The sequence below is a fragment of the Magnolia sinica genome, chromosome 12 (assembly GCF_029962835.1).
Source record: "Magnolia sinica isolate HGM2019 chromosome 12, MsV1, whole genome shotgun sequence".
NCBI classification, from domain to species: Eukaryota; Viridiplantae; Streptophyta; class Magnoliopsida; order Magnoliales; family Magnoliaceae; genus Magnolia; species Magnolia sinica.
Genome location: NC_080584.1, coordinates 24830333 through 24848590, shown reverse-complemented (window position 1 = coordinate 24848590; position 18258 = coordinate 24830333). Strand labels below are relative to the sequence as shown.

Genomic DNA, 18258 nt, shown 5'->3' with positions numbered 1-18258 from the left:
CACAAATATCAGTTTCATCCTAAAACTATGGTGGGCCACTCATGTGGGACCCACCTTGTGATGTGTCATCCAGGTCGTCCGTCCAGTATTCTTGGACGTTGGACGCTGGACGTCCATGTATATGTATAATAAAAAAAAGAAAGAAAAAAGAGAAGAAGATATATATATATATATATATATATATATATGTATGTATAACTGGTGGGTCCCACACATGTGGACCCACCTTAGATATGTGTTTTATCCCTGTCGTCTAGGTTTCCTGGAACAGTGGGCCACACCATTATGTATATGTTTTATACCCACGTCGTCCATCCAACTGATGGGCGTGGGACGACATGATATATGTGTTTTAATCTAAACCGTCCATCTGTATTGAGGGTAGTAAGTGTGGTGGGGCCAGTGGTGATGTATGGGTTTAATCCACGTTGTGCAACTATGGAGCCCACATGATGTATCTGTCTCATCCCTGCCATCCATGGGCCCCACATGATGCATGGGTTTTAACCTCCCCACCCATCTATGGACAGGGCCCCATCCTAATGTATGTGCTGCATTCATACCGCCAAATCATTTGTAGAGATTGTTTTATGGTATTACACTCAGAATGAGATATATCTAAATTTCAGGTGGAACCTACTTCAGATGTATGTATTTTAACTACACAAAGTCCACCTGGACGATGTATATGAAGTCCATTGGTGCGGCCCGTGGATGCGGTCCACTTGATGTGTATAAGGCCCGTGAGGGTGGCCCATTGATGCGGCCCACTTGATGTGTATAAGACCCATTATGCAGCCCATTGATGCGGCCCACTTGATATATATGAGGCCCATTGGTGCGGCCCACTGATGTGGTCCATTTGATGTATATTAGGCCCATTGTGATGTATGTGTGGCCCACGAGTGAGGCCCGATGTGATGTATTTATGGCCCATATGTCGAGGCCCATAGTGATATGTATTAGGTCCTTAAGAGAGGCCCATGGTGATGTATATTAGGCCTTTGTATGACGCCATGAGCTCGCTTTATGTTTGGCTCTATGTGGGCCACTGCTTAGGAGCAATGTTGGTTTAATGTCCACATTGATGGGCGATGATGGTTAAATGTCCACATTGTGACCTTCCCTAATGCCCTTATTAGGCCAAGTCAAATTGTCGAGGCCGATTCTAATTTCGATTGTCGAGGCTGATTCCGATTCCGATCATCCAGGCCGATTGTCGAGGCCGATTCCGATTGTCGAGATCGATTCTGATTGTCAAGGCCGAGTCAGATTGTCAAGGCAGATCTTGATTCCGATTGTTGAAGCTAATTCTGATTCCGATTATCGAGGCCGATTCCGATTATAGAAGGCAAGTCAAATTGTCGAGGCCGATCCCGAGTCAGATTGTCAAGGCTGAGTCAAATTGTCGAGGCCGATTCTAATTATCGAGGCCGAGTCAGAATGTCGAGGCCGATCTTGATTCCGATTGTCGAGGCTGAGTCAGATTGTCGAGGCCGATTTCGATTTCGATTGTCGAGGCTGATTTCGATTCCGATTGTTGAAGCTGATTTCAATTGTCGAGGCTGAGTCAGATTGTCGAGGTCGAGTCGGATTGTCGAGGCCGATTCCGATTCCAATTGTCGAGGCCGATTCCAATTCCGATCGTCAAGGCCGATTGTCAAAGCTGATTTCGATTGTCGAGGCTGATTCTGATTCCAATTGTCAAGGACGATTACGATTATCGAGGCCGAGTCAGATTGTTGAGGCCGATTCCGATTATCGAGGCCGGGTCAGATTGTTGAGGCCGATTCCGATTCCGATCGTTAAGGTTGATTGTCGAGGCCGATTCCGATTATCGAGGCCGATTCGGATTCCGATTTTCGAGGCTAATTTCTATTCCGATTGTCGAGGCCGATTCTAATTATCGAGGGTGAGTTAAATTTTCAAGGTTGATTCCGATCATCGAGGCCGAGGCAGATTGTTAAGGTCGATCCCTATTCTGATTATCAAGGTCGATTGTCGAGGCCTAGTCAGATTGTTAAGGCCGATTCCGATTCCGATTATTGATGCTGATTGTCGAGGCCGAGTCAGATTGTCGAGGCCGACTCTGATTCCGATTGTTGATGATGATTGTCGAGGCTAATTCTGATTGTCGAGGCCGAGTCAGATTGTCGAGGTCACTTGTCGAGGCCGAGTCAAATTGTCGAGGCCGATTCCGATTCCGATTGTCGAGGCCGAGTCAAATTGTCGAGGCCAATTCGGATTCCGATTGTCAAGGCCAATTCCGATTCCGATTATCAAGGCCGATTGCCGATTCCGATTCTGATTGTCGAGGCCAATTTCGATTATCGAGGCCGAGTCAAATTGTCGAGGCTGATCCCGATTTCGTTGGTCGAGGTCGAGTCAGATTGTCAAGGCCGAGTCAGATTGTTGAGACTGATTCCGATTTTGATTATCGATGCGATTGTTGAGGCTGATTCTGATTCCAATTATTGAGGACGATTGTCGAGGCCAATTCCGATTGTCGAGGCTGATTCCGATTCTGATTTTCAAGGCCGGGTCAGATTATCGAGGCCAATTCCGATTCTGATTGTCGATGCCGATTTTGATTGTCGAGGCCGATTCTGATTGTCGAGGCCGATTGTATAGGCCGATTCCGATTGTCGAAGAGTAATGTGATGTATATGCGGTCCGTATTTGAGGCCCATTGTGATGTGTTTCAGCCCGTGTTTGAGGCCCAATGTGATGTATATTAGGCCTATGTGATGAGGCCCATTGTGGTGCATTTGAGGGCCAGGCAATGGAGCCCATTGTGATGTATCTTAGACCCATGTGAGAGGCCCATCGTGATGTGTATTGAGCTCTTGAGTAAGGCCCATGGTGTTGTATATTGGTCCCTTGTGCGAAGCCATGGATCCTGTCCACTATATGTTAGGATCTATGTGGGCCATTCCTTGGGACAAGTTGGTTAAATTTTTACATTGTTGAGGCCAATTGTTGATGTCGATTATTGATACTGATTATGAGTATGTGACAACACAACATCATGATACATGCCCATACGCATCATCTGCGTGTTTGTTATGAGATGCAGTTGACCATTGCATATGTCATTGAGCAGGTTGTTATGAGACTCCCTAATAGGAGGAGGTTATCTTACATGAGCGCACGGTATGTGCAGGATTGATGCATGATTGGATTGTATGACTCATGCATCTTACATTGTGTGTTGTGATTACTATATGCCCTAACGACATCAGGGCCGTAGCCTCCACACGCATATCGCAAATGGCCAGATGGGACACAGAACATATTTGGTTCGAGCATCGAGCTGCCATAGATGGCCTTATGTGAAAATTCCTAAACTCTCTTAGTACCAGAGGACGCCCCAACGTTAAGACTGAATGGATATATATGAGCGTATGAGGGCCGTATACTGGTGGGCCGCATCTCCCACTGTGTCGTGGTCAGTTGGGAGGGGGTGTTGCCTTACCCGCCTGAGGGAGTAGGCATAGTTAGGTTGAGTTTGATCAACTCATGAATGGGTCCGCTATCGATGTGCCGGGTAGATATTGGCTGACTATTAACCACGCGGATAGTGAGGTCTCTTCCATTTACCCAGTTTTGCGCTTAACGGGGTGGCAAGCTGGTGTAGAGTGTACTAGACCCTAGTGATGATCCCAGAGAGGAATGGTACTAATATGTGGACTTATTGAGCAGGAGTTGTATACTCATTCATTCATTTATTCACTATCCACTCGGGCTGGTGGTGCGCAACTATTTGTTACATGTACCTTCACAATGGCCAGGATTTCGGTTGGGGTGCGCGACTAACTTGAGATCAGGAGTTTACCACATTGAGTCTGAATATCTAAATTAGGTATGAGACTGATTTGGATAGAAGTCCCTTGTAATGGACCTCATAGCCTACAATACTACGTACTATCATCCCGACTTCACACTTCAACATGGTCATGCCATTCGCACCGCATATTGCATTACATCTGCAGCATATGACATTGTGGGTTATTATGTTTCTGCATTTATATGGCTTAGATACGGCTGATGGTATTCGTGAACTCATCAGGAATTGCATATTGCATTGCATCCTCGACATCTAATACTTGGCTTGTTGTCTCCATATTGCATAGCTGATCTACATTGCTTCATCAGTATATGATATTATTTTTATTATATTTCTGCATCGCATAGCTTGGATAAGGCTAATAGTATTTATGAGCCTATCAGTATATTTTTGCATTACTCTGATATCATATGATTTATGAATTTGCTAGTATTTCTGATATTGTATGATTTATGAGCTTGTCAGTATTTCCACTTACTCTGATTATTCTGATATTGCTTACTTAGCACTTACCTTGTGCACACACTTTTACCACCCACTAAGCTTTCTATAAGCTTATGCATGATAGATGCGTGCAGGTGGCGTTAGGTTGCACAGCGTTGAGCTTGGAACATGCAGCGGACTTCTGGAGCTTTGATTTTCGATTTATGTATTTCCCTTTCAGCACTGTATTCAAATATATTATATTAGTGGATATGTGATGATGATGTTGCCTTTGTGATTTGAGTAAACTTGTGGTTATGCTTATTACGAGTTAAATGTACATTAGAAAAAAAAAATCCTCCTTGTAGGATCCCAGGATCGGAATCTGGCTTATGGATGCTGGGAGCCGAGAATGCGGTACTATGGAGGCTGTCAGCACTAGATTCGGCGATCGGAGATTTTGTGAGCCCGGTTTCCGATTTTGGGGCATGACATTTATACACCTTGTTTATGTTTTGAATAGTCTTATGATTGGATCTTCTATTTGGCTTGGAAGCCATTAGAGTTACATTGAAGAAATCCTGTCATTTGCATATTAGCTTAGGATAGGGTTGATAGGCTTTGAATCATCATAAAATTCTAAAAAGTCTTATGCACCCCCCTTTAGGACATCTTGACATATTCTCACTTCAACTAAAGCAGTCATTACCGCAATTTCAGTATGAATTAATACAATCCAACTAATATCAATACAATTCGACTTATATTAACGCATGACAATTGAACACATGTATAATTTAATGCAATTCAATCTACATCAACATAATTCAATCTATATCAATACTTCCTAACATTCGATATCGAAAAGTTCTAATATTATGAGTTTCATATCACTCAAGTATTTCATCGAGCATGTTATTCACCAACTAGCAAACAAACACATTTAATTATCTAAAATGTCCGGTAGAAGATTGAGAATAGATTTTTACCTTAGAGTCGAAAATTCTTGATTCAGATGCAGCCATAACGTCAAAAATTAGAGAAAGATACTCCACACCCTAATTCATAGGCAATTTCATCGTTAGTAATATGAATTCTAATATAATTAAATTTTAATTAAGAGTAAAAGGGTTTTACCTAACTTAGTTCAAGCAAACCCCAACTTGATTCGACGAGTCAAAACCCGGAGTTGGCATACCACAACATCCACATAAGACCACGTCCAAATATGGCTTCCGCAATAGCATGAGCTGCTCTTAATCGATTGTTGGGATCCTAAGTCCTAGCACAAACAAACTCTAGATTCAGGGTTTCTAAGAAGCGATGATAAATAAAAGGAAGTTTCTAACCATAATGGCTAAAAATGTAGGAAACGAAAGAAAGAAGTAGAAGGACAACTAGAGAACATCTTACCTAACAAGGGGTACAAAACCTAACCAAAAATCATCATATTTTGGCTGTGAAAGACATGAAACTAAGTATAGAGGCGAGATCTTGTAAGATTCAACGAGTATAGGGATCAGATAGTGTGATTTTGCACCGGGCCCCACCATTTCTCTCATTCCTCTCTTCTTCTCTTCTTCTTTCTCTCATTTGCTAAGGGAAATTTGTATGGGGAGAGGGGGAAGCCAAATGAGGCCCTTTTATATAGTGTAAAAAGGGGTGCATTTAGCCCCAAGGGCCAGGGTTTTAGTGTATTGACCCTATGAGAGGGTGTTTCTAGCTTTTAGGGTTTAGTAGGAGGTGTACGGTTCAATCTATGTCATAAGATAGTTGGCTCTAGAGATGATCTACGTATGGATACGATTGGTTCGTCATTTGGAAGTGACGATCAATGATTAGGGTTGTAGCTATATAGATATGTGTAGGACATTACTTTAGGTTAGCATCGTAAGTTGATTGCATCTAATGACTCAAAAGACACAACTTAGGCCAAGAGTGAAAAATGGACATTTAACTTAAGTTTCCAACAAACTCTAAAGTTATTCACACATCTTATGCATTCACCTTGCAAGCCCAAGTTGAACGAATTGAGATGCAATCTTAGCTTGAAATCCTACGATGTATTCCAAACTCGTTAAGATGAACATCTTCATAGTTTCGAGTTCAAGGGCCTAGTGACGAGCAGTGACATTTCTTAGGAATAACAACTAGAGTTTGGATTAGCTAAGTTCATAGTGCAGCTTATTCATAATTAGTATAAACGATAATTCAGATCTAATCACCCTAATCAAGAACTCTAATTCAACTATACTAAAAACTACCCGAATTAATAAAATTTACTAAAAATAGAAAATCATAATTTAATAACATAAAATGATTCCTAATATGATTAGATGTAATTCCTACGAAGACACCAGATATAAAAACTCTAAGATGAAAAAGATATGTGTGGTCCATTGACAACGTGCAATTGGAGAAATTTTCAGTTTCCATAGGTCTATTGCTTGTAATATTTTTAGTAATTTTAATTATTAAAATATTTTTATAGTTTTTTCGATAATTCATCATAAAGTCTACTATATCCTTACCAAATTTCATTTCATTTCAAGTTTTAAAAATATTCTAAAAATTTCAGAAGTACTAACTACTTGAAACTAATGATTTTCAATACAGTTCTCAAAATGTCCTAAAATTAACATATATATATATATATATATGGGAAAAGGTACTATGCGCTCGACCTCACGATAAGCTTCCATGAGGTCGAGCTGTGTGGGCCCCATCGTGATGCGTGTCGACCATCGACACCGTGCATTTGATGGGTCCCCTCTAAATTATGGGATATCCCAAAATTCAGCCGTATACGGAACTCAAGTGGGCCATACCATCTAAAATCATGTGAAGACACTGTTAAAACATATAAAAGCACTTGGTGGGGCCCACCTGAGTTTTGAATGCTGCTGAAACTTGGTCTGAACCCTCATCCAAGTGGGACACACATAATGGATGGACTGGATTTGCAAACCACATCTCGGTGGGCCCAAAAGATGATTATGAATGTTTTAATGGTGCACGGCCCCTCCCCACATCTGTATGTGGTGTGGCTCACACAAGTCACGGATTGACTTGATTTTTGAGACCTAGGCCCATGATGGAATGGTGCATCTAACTGATGGGGTAGATGTTCGAAATGCATCACGGTGGGGCCCACATAGCTCGACCTCATGGGACGGACTCGTGAGGTCAAGCGCATAGCACCTTTTCCCTATATATATATATATAAAAACTAAACACATTAAGCTAAAATATGCCTTTTGAATCACCTCAATCAAATTTGTAAGACAAAATATATGAAATTTTGAAGTCAGCGCACCGAAACTACTACTTGTTCAACATTGTTGTAGTGCTGAATAGAGGGGTGGTGGTGGCACCACTACCTACAGTCCAATTTTGGAGGTGGAACTGCTGTTCTGATGGTAGCACCACTAGGGCCTGTCCCAAAACTTATTTTTTGGGCGATGGCACCACACTGCCATGGTCAATACATGGTCTGCAAAATTTGACATTCCAGTCATTTGGGTGGTTTTGGCGTACCCAAAATCACTCATTTTGGTTACAAACACATGTGAACGCATCCACAAACATGCACTCATATCAAGAAATCAAAGATAACGTCCAATGACATCCAAGTCTCAAGTTGGTGAAAATTTAGGGTGTTACATCCTATAAGTTTGGACCCACGGAGCTAGGCTGGGTCAGCTGACTCAATGCCGATGCTACCATAAGGTTTTCCTATAAATATGGGATTGAGTTACTTATTAGTTACTCCTAAAAACCCAACTCTAATTCTCTTATTAGAGAAACCCTAGAGAAATATTTCTTCAACTACTTTCTCCCTTTTCCTGTAATATATAGTATCAAACCTATTCATCTGAAAGCCTTAAGAGTTTGTCCAGTATTCTCTTATTATTTTGTGTTTAAGTCTCAGTATCTTTAGCCATTCCTTCCTCTTTGGGGCGATCTGCAATATGATATGCATTTGCGGTGTAATATTTATCCAACTTCCTTTAAAAAAAAAAAAGTATTTTTGCTTCCACTTATAATTTTGAAAGTAACAATAATTGGTTAATTACAATTTATACAAATAAGCTCACACAAAAATGGACACCTAGATTACCATCGATTTTGTGGGCCCTTATTTATATGGCCATGGACATCAATGAGGGTGACATTTGTATCCAATGGTCCACTATGATCATACGTAGTCATACTGGGGCCCACAAGAAAATTTCACCTTAAAAAGGTACTAAAAAAGTCATACGAAGGCAGGCACTTATAATCACAGACAAACCGACTAAAATGTACCACCCATTGTCCTAAACCACAATTTAAAAATGAGAGTGGTTGAACAATCCTCGCCTGATTGGTGGACACTTCTTTATGTAAATAGGACCATTAGATATTTTTCACTTTTAAAGGTCCAATTAATGTCTACAAATTCAACACTGATTAAAAAAATGATCATTTTTGGTTGGTGATAAATCTAAATTGGAAATCATAATTTGGACAGTTCAATTTGACTTTAGTGTATGCCACGTATAAATTTCCATGTAATTTCTAACTGGCCGCTTATCATCCATCACACATTGCCAGTGTATAATTTTATTTTATTTTATTATTTATTATTTATTTTTATTTTTTCATAATTGCCTGCTTATCATCCATCACACTCTACCAGTGTATAAAAGTTATCTACGTACCTGCTTATCATTCATCACACTCTCTGCCGGTGTATAAAAGTTCTTCTCTAATAGCAAACCTCCTGTTAATCCTCCAAGACACGTTCAAAGACACTCAGATTCTTCCAGCAACGAAAAAGAGAAGTTAGACCAGTTTTTCTAGGCCCTTCCTAACTTTCCACACCTACCTCTCTCCCTCAACCCAAAGTTGTCCAGTAAGTATTCAGAATCCGAGGTGTTTGTTTGATTTGCGAGGGAATCATAACATAGTCAGTGAGAGTACGGTAATTCACAGTACACGCTCACCCACTATACTTGATTTTTGGGGGGGTTCAGTACGCACACTCCATGTTAACCACTCCCACTAGGGATCGATACCAATACCTCAAGTGTTGAAACGAGGTATCTCCACTATACACTTGATATGCACGTTCCTCAAGCCAAACTATCCAAATCATGGCTCCAGATTGTATGGGGTATATAACATGGAAAAAATTAAATAAATCTGAACCGTCCAATTGAAGGTCATTTGCTTGACAGAATTAAGCATTTGACTATTCCATACGGTGGTCTCACCAAAGATGGTTAGCAATGTTTAGTCCAAGCGAATATAGGGTTACAGCTTGGATTTTGGTACATGCATGTTATGTTATGGTATGTATTCACGTACTCATATGCATGAACGTGACTTGCCTGGAAGGCAGGGTTATGGGAATCTCTCTAATTCCACTCGCTGTGGGATCCACTGTGATGGTTGTGTAATATTACTCTGTCCATCTTTTATCAAGCTATTTTAGGACTAGGGCCTAAACATGATAGATATCCAAAATTTAAGTGGGCCATCACAACAAAGAGAGAGAGAGAGAGAGATCAGAGAGAGAGAGAGAGAGAGAGAGAGAGAGAGAGAGAGAGAGAGAGAGAGAGAGATGGAAACGTCTACCGTTGATACCTTTTTAGGGTTGAACGTGATGTTTATATGCAATAATTCAATGCATGAATAAAGTGATTTCCATATGGATGAAGAGAAATCACAAATGTCAGCATGATTCAGAACTTGGGTAGCCCCGAGAAGGTTTCAACCGTTAGTGTTTTCATCTCCACCGTCAGAAAACAGTGTGGCCCATTATGTTTGGGATCAGTACTCTTTAGGACTCATTTGAACGCACTTCCCTGGAAGGGGGTTTACGAAAAATAAGGACTTAAGACTACTTTTTCAATCATCTCAGTTTTTGCTAAATCAATATTTTAACATCTATTTTACCGAGCAAGAGATGAGATGGGCTTCGAAAGTGCAATTAAATGCACAACAATGAATGCTGCTTAGATTAAAAGGCCTTCGGAGAATGCGTCCAAACATGGATAGACATCAAAACAGTTCACTGTGAACCCACCATGATCAATGTGTTTTATCTACGTGGTCCTTCCATTTTGTCAGATGGACCAAAAATGAGGCAGACCCAACAGGTGGACCACACCATGGGAAACAATGGTGAGTGAATGCTCACCATTAAAAACCTTTTTGAGCCACAAAAGTTTTGGATTCAGCATATATTTGTGTTTTCCCTTCGATAAGTTATGTGTGACTAATCAGCTGGTTAAATGGAAAATAAATATTATGATGAGCCCTTTGAAGTTTTCAATGGTGAGCGTTCAATCACAACTGTTTTCCTGTGGTGTGTTTCACCTGAGATTTGGATCTGCCTCATTTTTGGGATCATGCCCTAAAATAATTATCCAAAATGGATGAGCAGCGTGGATAATACACATAAATCATTATGGGGCCAACAGAGCAGCATCCAGTAGCTATGTTGCTACTGGCAGTGTGAGTATGCAACCCATGTCCCGTCCAAACGGATGGATGGAGTGGGTACAACACAAGCATCACGGTGGGCCCCACAGCTTGTGTTTACAGTGGGCCTCCCTTGTATGGAAATGATCCACCATACTCTCGCAGTGTAGGGTTTTATTCCTGCATGCAACATTCCTCTTTAGCATACAAATGACTTTCATAGGCAGTAAAAAGAGCCTCAAATCACAGTCATGAGACTGATGACCATATCTATTGATATTTCATACGTCCACCGCCTTTTAATACGGCCCACCTTTGCCTACTGAAAGGTAGAAGCTTCCTCGAGAACCGCACGCGTGGGAGTGCGTAGTATTCCTTTCCCTTTATCTTTTTTGGACAAAGACCATGATGATGGTAGTTCACCACCAAGGGTACTGTGATACTTCAAAATGGCGGTGACTGATCCACCATCCACGTCCAGTGCATGTATGTAAGTTGATCCAAACCCTCGAAATTGTGGGCCGTTTCACTGATGGAACGTAGGTCGAAACCACACTGATAAAAAAATTTAACCATTTTTATCAGTGGCCTTCAGATGGATGGTTATAGTAAGATATCCAGTGGAGAATCAGATGCTGAAGATCCAACATCAGATCATTCTGTGATTTGGGCTATATTCCATCCACAAGTGGGGCCCAAGATATGGACAGTTTGGATTGATGTTCATGAATACTACATGCACTGTGGTTGTGTCACTACCGTGTAGAAATGTTGGCTATCACCATAGTGTAGACCATCTTTCTTTCCCCTGTATGCGAACCCCTCTCTCTAGAGGGACCTTTCTTGCCAACTTGCACCTCTAAATTTCCCTGCAACCGATAAAGGTCGTAGCACCACCATCTTTTCTCTACTACAAAAGAAAAGCCCACCTTCTTCTTCCATAGGTATAATCATAGATACATGATTTAACAAGAGAGGCCCCTACTCTCCCTTAGAGAAATACTTCGATACTCTGGCCGGGTGTGAGAGATGATATGCACCTAGTTTAAAATTACTAAGAAATTGCATACGTGGCATATAATATAAGTAATTCAAACTAAACCCTAAAAAGTATAGTTACTAGTTTAGATGTATTGTGAAAGGAAAAATTACTTTGCATGGTGATTTAACTATTTATTAGACGATGGTTAAGAATGAAATATAACCAATGGCCGTATTTCAAAACAACTGTCCACAAATCAAAGGTTAGGATTGTGCAACCAATCTATTTTCTAGAATGGAACTTAGCTATGGTCGATTCTACAATTTAGTTGGTTGAATTGTGCATTAATTGTCACTAGACAGGACTAGTGATGGGCTTTGAAACTAGCTTCTGCAAAAGGCACGGAGTTAACTTCAGCTTTAAAAAGGTTACTAAGTAAGACGCGCGTTGCCGCTTATGTTTTTCTGCTGAAAATGACTATAAATTCAGGTGTGTTAGTGTGTTTTACTAATAGACTTGACTTTACTCTGCCCAAGTGCTTGCTAGCTAACTGAAAAAGCCCTACCCCTATTATGTAAGGCGCACATTGGTGCTTACATTTTTCAGCTGCTTGCTGCTTACTACTTTCAATCAAAAAAAGGAAGATTGAGCAAGGCAAGTGTGAAAGAAGTTGTTCCCTCTTCTCTGGTAACCCGCCACTGAGCCGGCCACCGCGTATGTAGAAAAAGTGGGAGTGGGAAAGGAAGAGCAATCATTTGACTTTGGCACATGAGGTGGTGGGTTTGACTAGGTAATATAATGGAAATGTATCGGACTGTAAATCCCGGAATGAGGGTTTGATCTCCTCCTTGGCCTCAAGGAGTGGCGAGCAGCACGAAATGTTGAATCAATCAAATGACATAGTATAAGGGGGGCTTTCCTTTGTAAGAAATCCATATAAAAATGATTCAACTTCAAAAGAAATGCAACATTAAAATAAGCTTCGAGCCTCAGGGATCTGGGGAGGATTTTGGGGGGCTTGTTGGGGTGGCTATGTTTTCTCCTTTGTTTGCTGGCGCCTTATGAAGAAGCTGGCTTGCTTCGCTTTTAAAGTCCCTATAATGCCTTACATAATTGGGCGTTGGCTCGCTTTGAAAGCTTCATTCTGCTGCTTTTCAGCCTACGCTTGCTGCTCTAGAGAGCCGTCACTATTGATGAAGCAAAAAAAAAAAAAAGTGCATGTGTATCAAGCATCATACGCAGCTGGAGTATCAAACAAGTCTCCATGTACCTTATTCTTCTTCTAATATACAAGGAATATGGAATGCTCAAAAAGAAAAAGGAACAGGGGATACTTCCTGTCGGGTCTCTTCCTCAAGCGGAGAGAGAGAGAGAGAGAGAGAGAGAGAGTGAGAGAGTTTCCATCAATCTCTCCTGACCCAATTCCCAATAAGAGATTTTGATACATTTCATGGTTTTGCATGTCACAAAAGACCATTAGATTTGCATATTTTTATATAAGAATCATGAATGGTCCAACTCCCAAAGGTGTTTGTATGGAATGATGGGAGTAACTAACTAGTAGCAACTAACTTAAAAGCAACCCAAGAAAGTTCACTGCATTGGGAAAAAATAACATCAAAACAGCAAGACCCACATGAACAGACATGACAATTCCTAAGTAGTAGAAGACCCACATGAACAAACATGGCAATTCCAAAGTAGTAGAAGACCCACATTTAGAAACTTGAGATCTTCCAATACAAATACAAGCTTTTCCTTCTGCGTGGATGGATTACAAAACATAAGATATGATATGCATGGGAGTAAGAAGTAGAACAAAAGAGAGAGAAACACATTCCTTATAGCAAGAAAGATTTTGAATTGCTAACTAACTATCTTGGAATTAGAGGAAACTTGAAAAAAAAAAAGTCCTTTGTCTCTAACATTAAGCAGGCTGAAGGTCAAACTTGATACATGGATGGTTACTTTTCATCCACAAGATAGATTTCTTGTAGGGTGTAAAGCACCACCCTTTATCATGGGACTAATCCTATCGACTGGAAGTGGGCCTCTCCGTGGCGATGGCCTTTCGAGCTTTGCTGGCACCTCAAATTTCTTTTCTTCCATGCCATCAGATAGATTCGGCTTCGTTTCATAAATATCTTCCATGGAATCCATATCACTGCTGCCGTCAATCACCGATTGTGAAATTTGAAGTTGGTCGCCTTTGAAAGCATCATCTTGAGAACCTAGACACTCCACTGCTGTTCCTAATTCTTGCAAGCGGAGATCATCAGCCCAATTTAACGGATTTTTGCTACTGCAACCATATGGACTGGCCCTCTTCTTCCCGATGGAAATGTTATCGTTGCCTTGAAAAAATCCTTCAAGAGATGATCTATCAATTTGCTGTTGCATTTCAATTTGTTCTCCTCCGTATATGTGTAGGTCTTGGAGAGAAGGAAAATTAATAGGTGAGCCCAAGTCCTTCATGACACCCATATCGACGGCAACTTGATTACCGATGCCCTTGTAGCTTCCCGGTGCCATGTTTTCACTGGCAAGTGTCTGGCAAGCTTTCTCCAGTATAGTTTGCATATACTTGCCTTGAGCCTCAATCCTCAATTGAAGATGCTTTTGAACCTTCATCACCAAAACTCATGAAGACATTAGCCAAAATATACTCAAATCATGTAGAAATTTCAATTCAAACATGTGGTATGGTATGGGATTTTTTTTGGGTTTCACCTCTAGTTGCTCATGCAATCTCCTTTGGACTTCCATTTGCATTCTAATTGCTTCAGTGATTTGTACATTCCTACTAAATAATCAAACAAAATACAGAAACTAAACTCCCAATTCAAAAAATAAAAAAATAAAAAAAATCAATAAAATCAAAATTCAAGACTTTCGGCAACTGCAATTATGAAAAGTTACATACTCATTCATGCCTGGACCAACTATCGCAGATGAGGAAGCGGCATTTCTGTGCAAATCCAATGCCGCAGCTGCCATGAATATTGAATTTGTTTTATGATCACCTTCTGATAAGCCAAAAAAAAAATTACAATTACAAACACAAATAAAGTATAGATAATCACCTCTGCCAACCATACATGGGTGATCATTGAAATCTTTATGTGGTTGCTTCCCAAGTCTGAATTTCTATCAAAGAACACCACACCAAACAAGATATCAAGGAGGAAAAAAAACCTAGAGAGAAAACCCTAGATTAAAGAAAACATAGAGAGAGTGCAACAAGAAAGAAAAGCACTTGCACCATGTTGCATACATACTTGAAGGTGGCTCTTGAGGTGATATAGGGTGAGGCCCTTAACACCCATGACTCTCATGATGGTTTTTGGTGTGGCCTCTACAAAATTAAAACATAGAGATGAAAATCATTTCATAGAAACATACAATCTTTAGAAATGAAAACTAAGATTATAAAGAAAATCTAGTATTTTATGATGATGGTGATGAGGAAGAAGAAGAAGAGGAGATGAATACTATCCGGCCCGCCAAGCTGGGTTACGGCGTCGACGAACCGCTCATGTAGTTCAACTGTCCATCGGAGGCGGGGCTTTGGATCTGTGGTGAGGACTAGGCCAGAATCACCTTGGACACACATATGCCTATCATGTGAATTCATAGTAGGAGGCTTCTTGGAATGGAACATTCTCTCTCAGCTGGTGTAGAGAGAATTGGATGAGATTCAATAATAAAAGCAAAGCATATATTGAGAATAGGGTGCGTTTTTGAAGAGGGAGCTCTCTCTCTCTCTCTCTCTCTCTCTCTCTCTCTCTCTCTCTCAGTCACAGAATGCCGTGGTGCTAATGCCACCCAAATCTTTAAAAAAAAAAAAAACCCACCGAGTACACAGGCCCTTCTTTGCCAAAAGATACAAGATACTCCCGGGACAGAGATTTCAAACGGTGGTAACTGGCCCATTTTACACTTAATCCAGACCGTCCACATCTGACTAACTTCTGTAGATGGTTCCTAAAATTACACTAATTGGAAGATCCTCAAAAACCCATTTTGTCTTTTGAATTTGGAGTATGACTACTTTAACTTTAGCCGTCTACTTGATGGTCGCCGATTGGACGTTCAAGATCACACGGATGATGTTCCCATGTCTTTTTAAATGTTTATTCCCCTACGACGAGGAGCCTTTTAGTCTGGGGAGTACATGAAGCGAATCCCGCGAGTAGGTATTTAATAAGTGAATCGCAGTTCACATGCCAACCTGTCAGACTTGTACGATATCTAGGCCATGTGCTAATATATGGAGTTCTATGTGAATGTGGCCCTTCAAATATCCGTCCTGTTCTGATCATCAGGTAGGCCACATGTATAGAGCGGATGGTACTTTGATTATAGATCATTGGTGAATTTCATTCTGTTTGTCCATTTCCCTCATACACGTGTGTCCCATATGATTTACACATGTGGTGTGTCCTCAGTCGGTCCCACTGATCATACGACTCTGTCTGACATGATTCCGCTGGTGCGAATCGCCGTAGTATTTCTCTTTTATCAAAATGAGAGGCGGGATGAGAATTCGCTTTGCCTCTGTTGCGACACAGATTCCATGGTGTATCTCCGCCTACTGGGGTCCACATGATGAGTATTCCAATGATCAGAACGTTCATCTTGTATCGGTTACGAGATAATGATTCCAGAGATTAATGACTGGTTTTTTCACAATGGAAGTAGATTAATTTAGATTAATGTAAAGAATATTTCAGTGGCTCTCACTCTAAAGATCTATACGTGGAGTTATCACGGTCGGGGAACTATGGAAGCACACTTACATCAAGCAAAGTACTCTAATCACACCACTCAGTTAAAACACAAACAAGCCAACCAAATTTTACTTACAAAAACCTTGCTAAAGAAAACCACAACATAAAGTGACAAATACACTATGAAAATCGAAAATTGCAAGAGATGGAGATTACGAATTCGAAGCCAAGCATCAAATCTCTCTCAGAAGCCAAGCTATGCCCCATAAAATGATATCTCAATCAAAATAGAAAACAAATCTCGCACTTATATAATTATGCGCTCGCATTCGATGGCACCTTCGATAGCATTGATAGTCTGTCGATGGTATCGAACTCCTTCAATGGCATCGTGAAAACATCAAAACATTCCAACAATAAAACATTGATTTTCTGAATTTTTCTGATGGTATCGAGCATCTGTCGATGGCATCGATATCTGCTTGATGGCATCGAGTGGTCTGTCAATGGCATCTATAGACCTTGTTGTTTACAAATTTGAGACATCAATAACAATCTCCACCATGTCTTCAGTTTTCATTCTTTATAGCTTATTTTCCACATTTCTAATTCTATCTTGTATCATAACTTTAACATTGCTTCTTGTGCACACTCTGTCTTCCTTTTACGCCGTTTCCAAGCTCAGAGAAGTTGCACAGAACCTAAACTTTTTTTGTGGGAACCACCTTAGTGAGCATGTCAGCTGGATTCACGCTCATGTGAATTTTCTTTAGAGTCATACCTCCTTTCACAAGTACCTGTTGGATAAAGTAGTAAAGCATATTATAATATGTTTAGTATGTGAGTGATAAACATAATTTTTAACAAAATCAATTGCGCCTTCACTATCACAATTAACTGGCACGGCTTCCTACTGAATCTCCAACTGATTTATTATCCCTCTCAATAAAAAACCTTCCTTAAACACTTCTCTTACTGTCATGTACTCCTGTATACCTCGAACATATTAAAGTAGACATTTCACTACCTCCTAGCGTTGCTTGCCGGGTTTAGACATGTAGACACTAGCAATACCTACCATAAGTGGAATATCCGGTCTTATACAGACTAAGGCATACATCAAGTTACCAACCACGTTCGAATAAAGCATATAAGATATATCCTACTTTTTTCATCGATTTTAGGACACTGTTTTGAAGATAGCTTGAAGGGAGCTAGGTGAGGAATGCTAACCATCTTTCCCTTGTCCATCCCATACTTTATCAATACCTTTTCAAGGTATTCCACATGAGATAATCATAGTATTCTCCTCTTCTTGTCTAATGTATATCAATGTCGAGAACCTTTCTTGCAGCCCCTAGATCTTTCATTTCAAATATCCTTGATAATTGAGTATTCAGTAAGTTGATCTCAGACATGCTATGATTAGCGAGAAGCATGTCATCAACATACAAAACCAGAATAATAAATTTTCCATGACTCAGTATCTCGTAATAGACACAATGATTATATTCACTCCTGGTAAACCTGTAACTCACTATGAAAGAATCAAACTTTTTATACCACTTCCTATGCGATTGTTTCAGGTTGTACAACGATCTTTTCAACCAACAAACATTGTTCTTTGCCAATTGTCTGTCGTAACCTTTCAGTTGCTTCATATAAATCTTCTCTTCCAATTCTTCATACATGAAGGCACTCTTCACATCCACATGCTCCAACTCAATATCGTATTGGGCAATTAGTGCCAACATGAATAAGATAAATACCTGTTTTACTATATACACGAATATCTTAATGAATTT

The 18258-nt window shown here is 40.3% G+C and overlaps 1 protein-coding gene across 3 annotated transcripts; it reads right to left on the bottom strand.

Annotated features, from left to right (window-relative positions):
* Window positions 1–13384: 13384 nt before the first annotated feature.
* On the bottom strand, window positions 13385–15523 carry LOC131221127 (myb family transcription factor IPN2). Of its 3 annotated transcripts, none has more exons than XM_058216273.1 (6): window positions 15216–15523; window positions 15002–15078; window positions 14807–14870; window positions 14647–14713; window positions 14454–14523; window positions 13385–14348 (listed from the first exon to the last, which is right to left on the bottom strand). In XM_058216273.1, the coding sequence occupies exons 1-6, from the start codon at window positions 15382–15384 to the stop codon at window positions 13695–13697; spliced, it is 1101 nt and encodes a 366-aa protein (XP_058072256.1). In that variant the 5' UTR covers window positions 15385–15523; the 3' UTR covers window positions 13385–13694. The 3 variants fall into 3 exon arrangements, with proteins under 3 accessions (XP_058072256.1, XP_058072255.1, XP_058072257.1); XM_058216272.1 differs by having other exon boundaries at window positions 14454–14526; window positions 15216–15522; XM_058216274.1 differs by having other exon boundaries at window positions 14454–14526; window positions 15254–15378.
* Between the last annotated feature and the right edge of the window lie 2735 nt (window positions 15524–18258).

What these genes read in the sequence shown, in the direction of transcription:
- LOC131221127 (XM_058216272.1), bottom strand. Translation starts at nt 15,384, where the DNA reads ATGTTCCATTCCAAGAAGCCTCCTACTATGAATTCACATGATAGGCAT. An exon ending in ACCTCAAGAGCCACCTTCAA is followed by an intron (nt 14,871 to 15,001) that starts GTATGTATGCAA and finishes GTTCTTTGATAG; the next exon opens with AAATTCAGACTTGGGAAGCA. An exon ending in CCCATGTATGGTTGGCAGAG is followed by an intron (nt 14,714 to 14,806) that starts GTGATTATCTAT and finishes TATTCATGGCAG; the next exon opens with CTGCGGCATTGGATTTGCAC.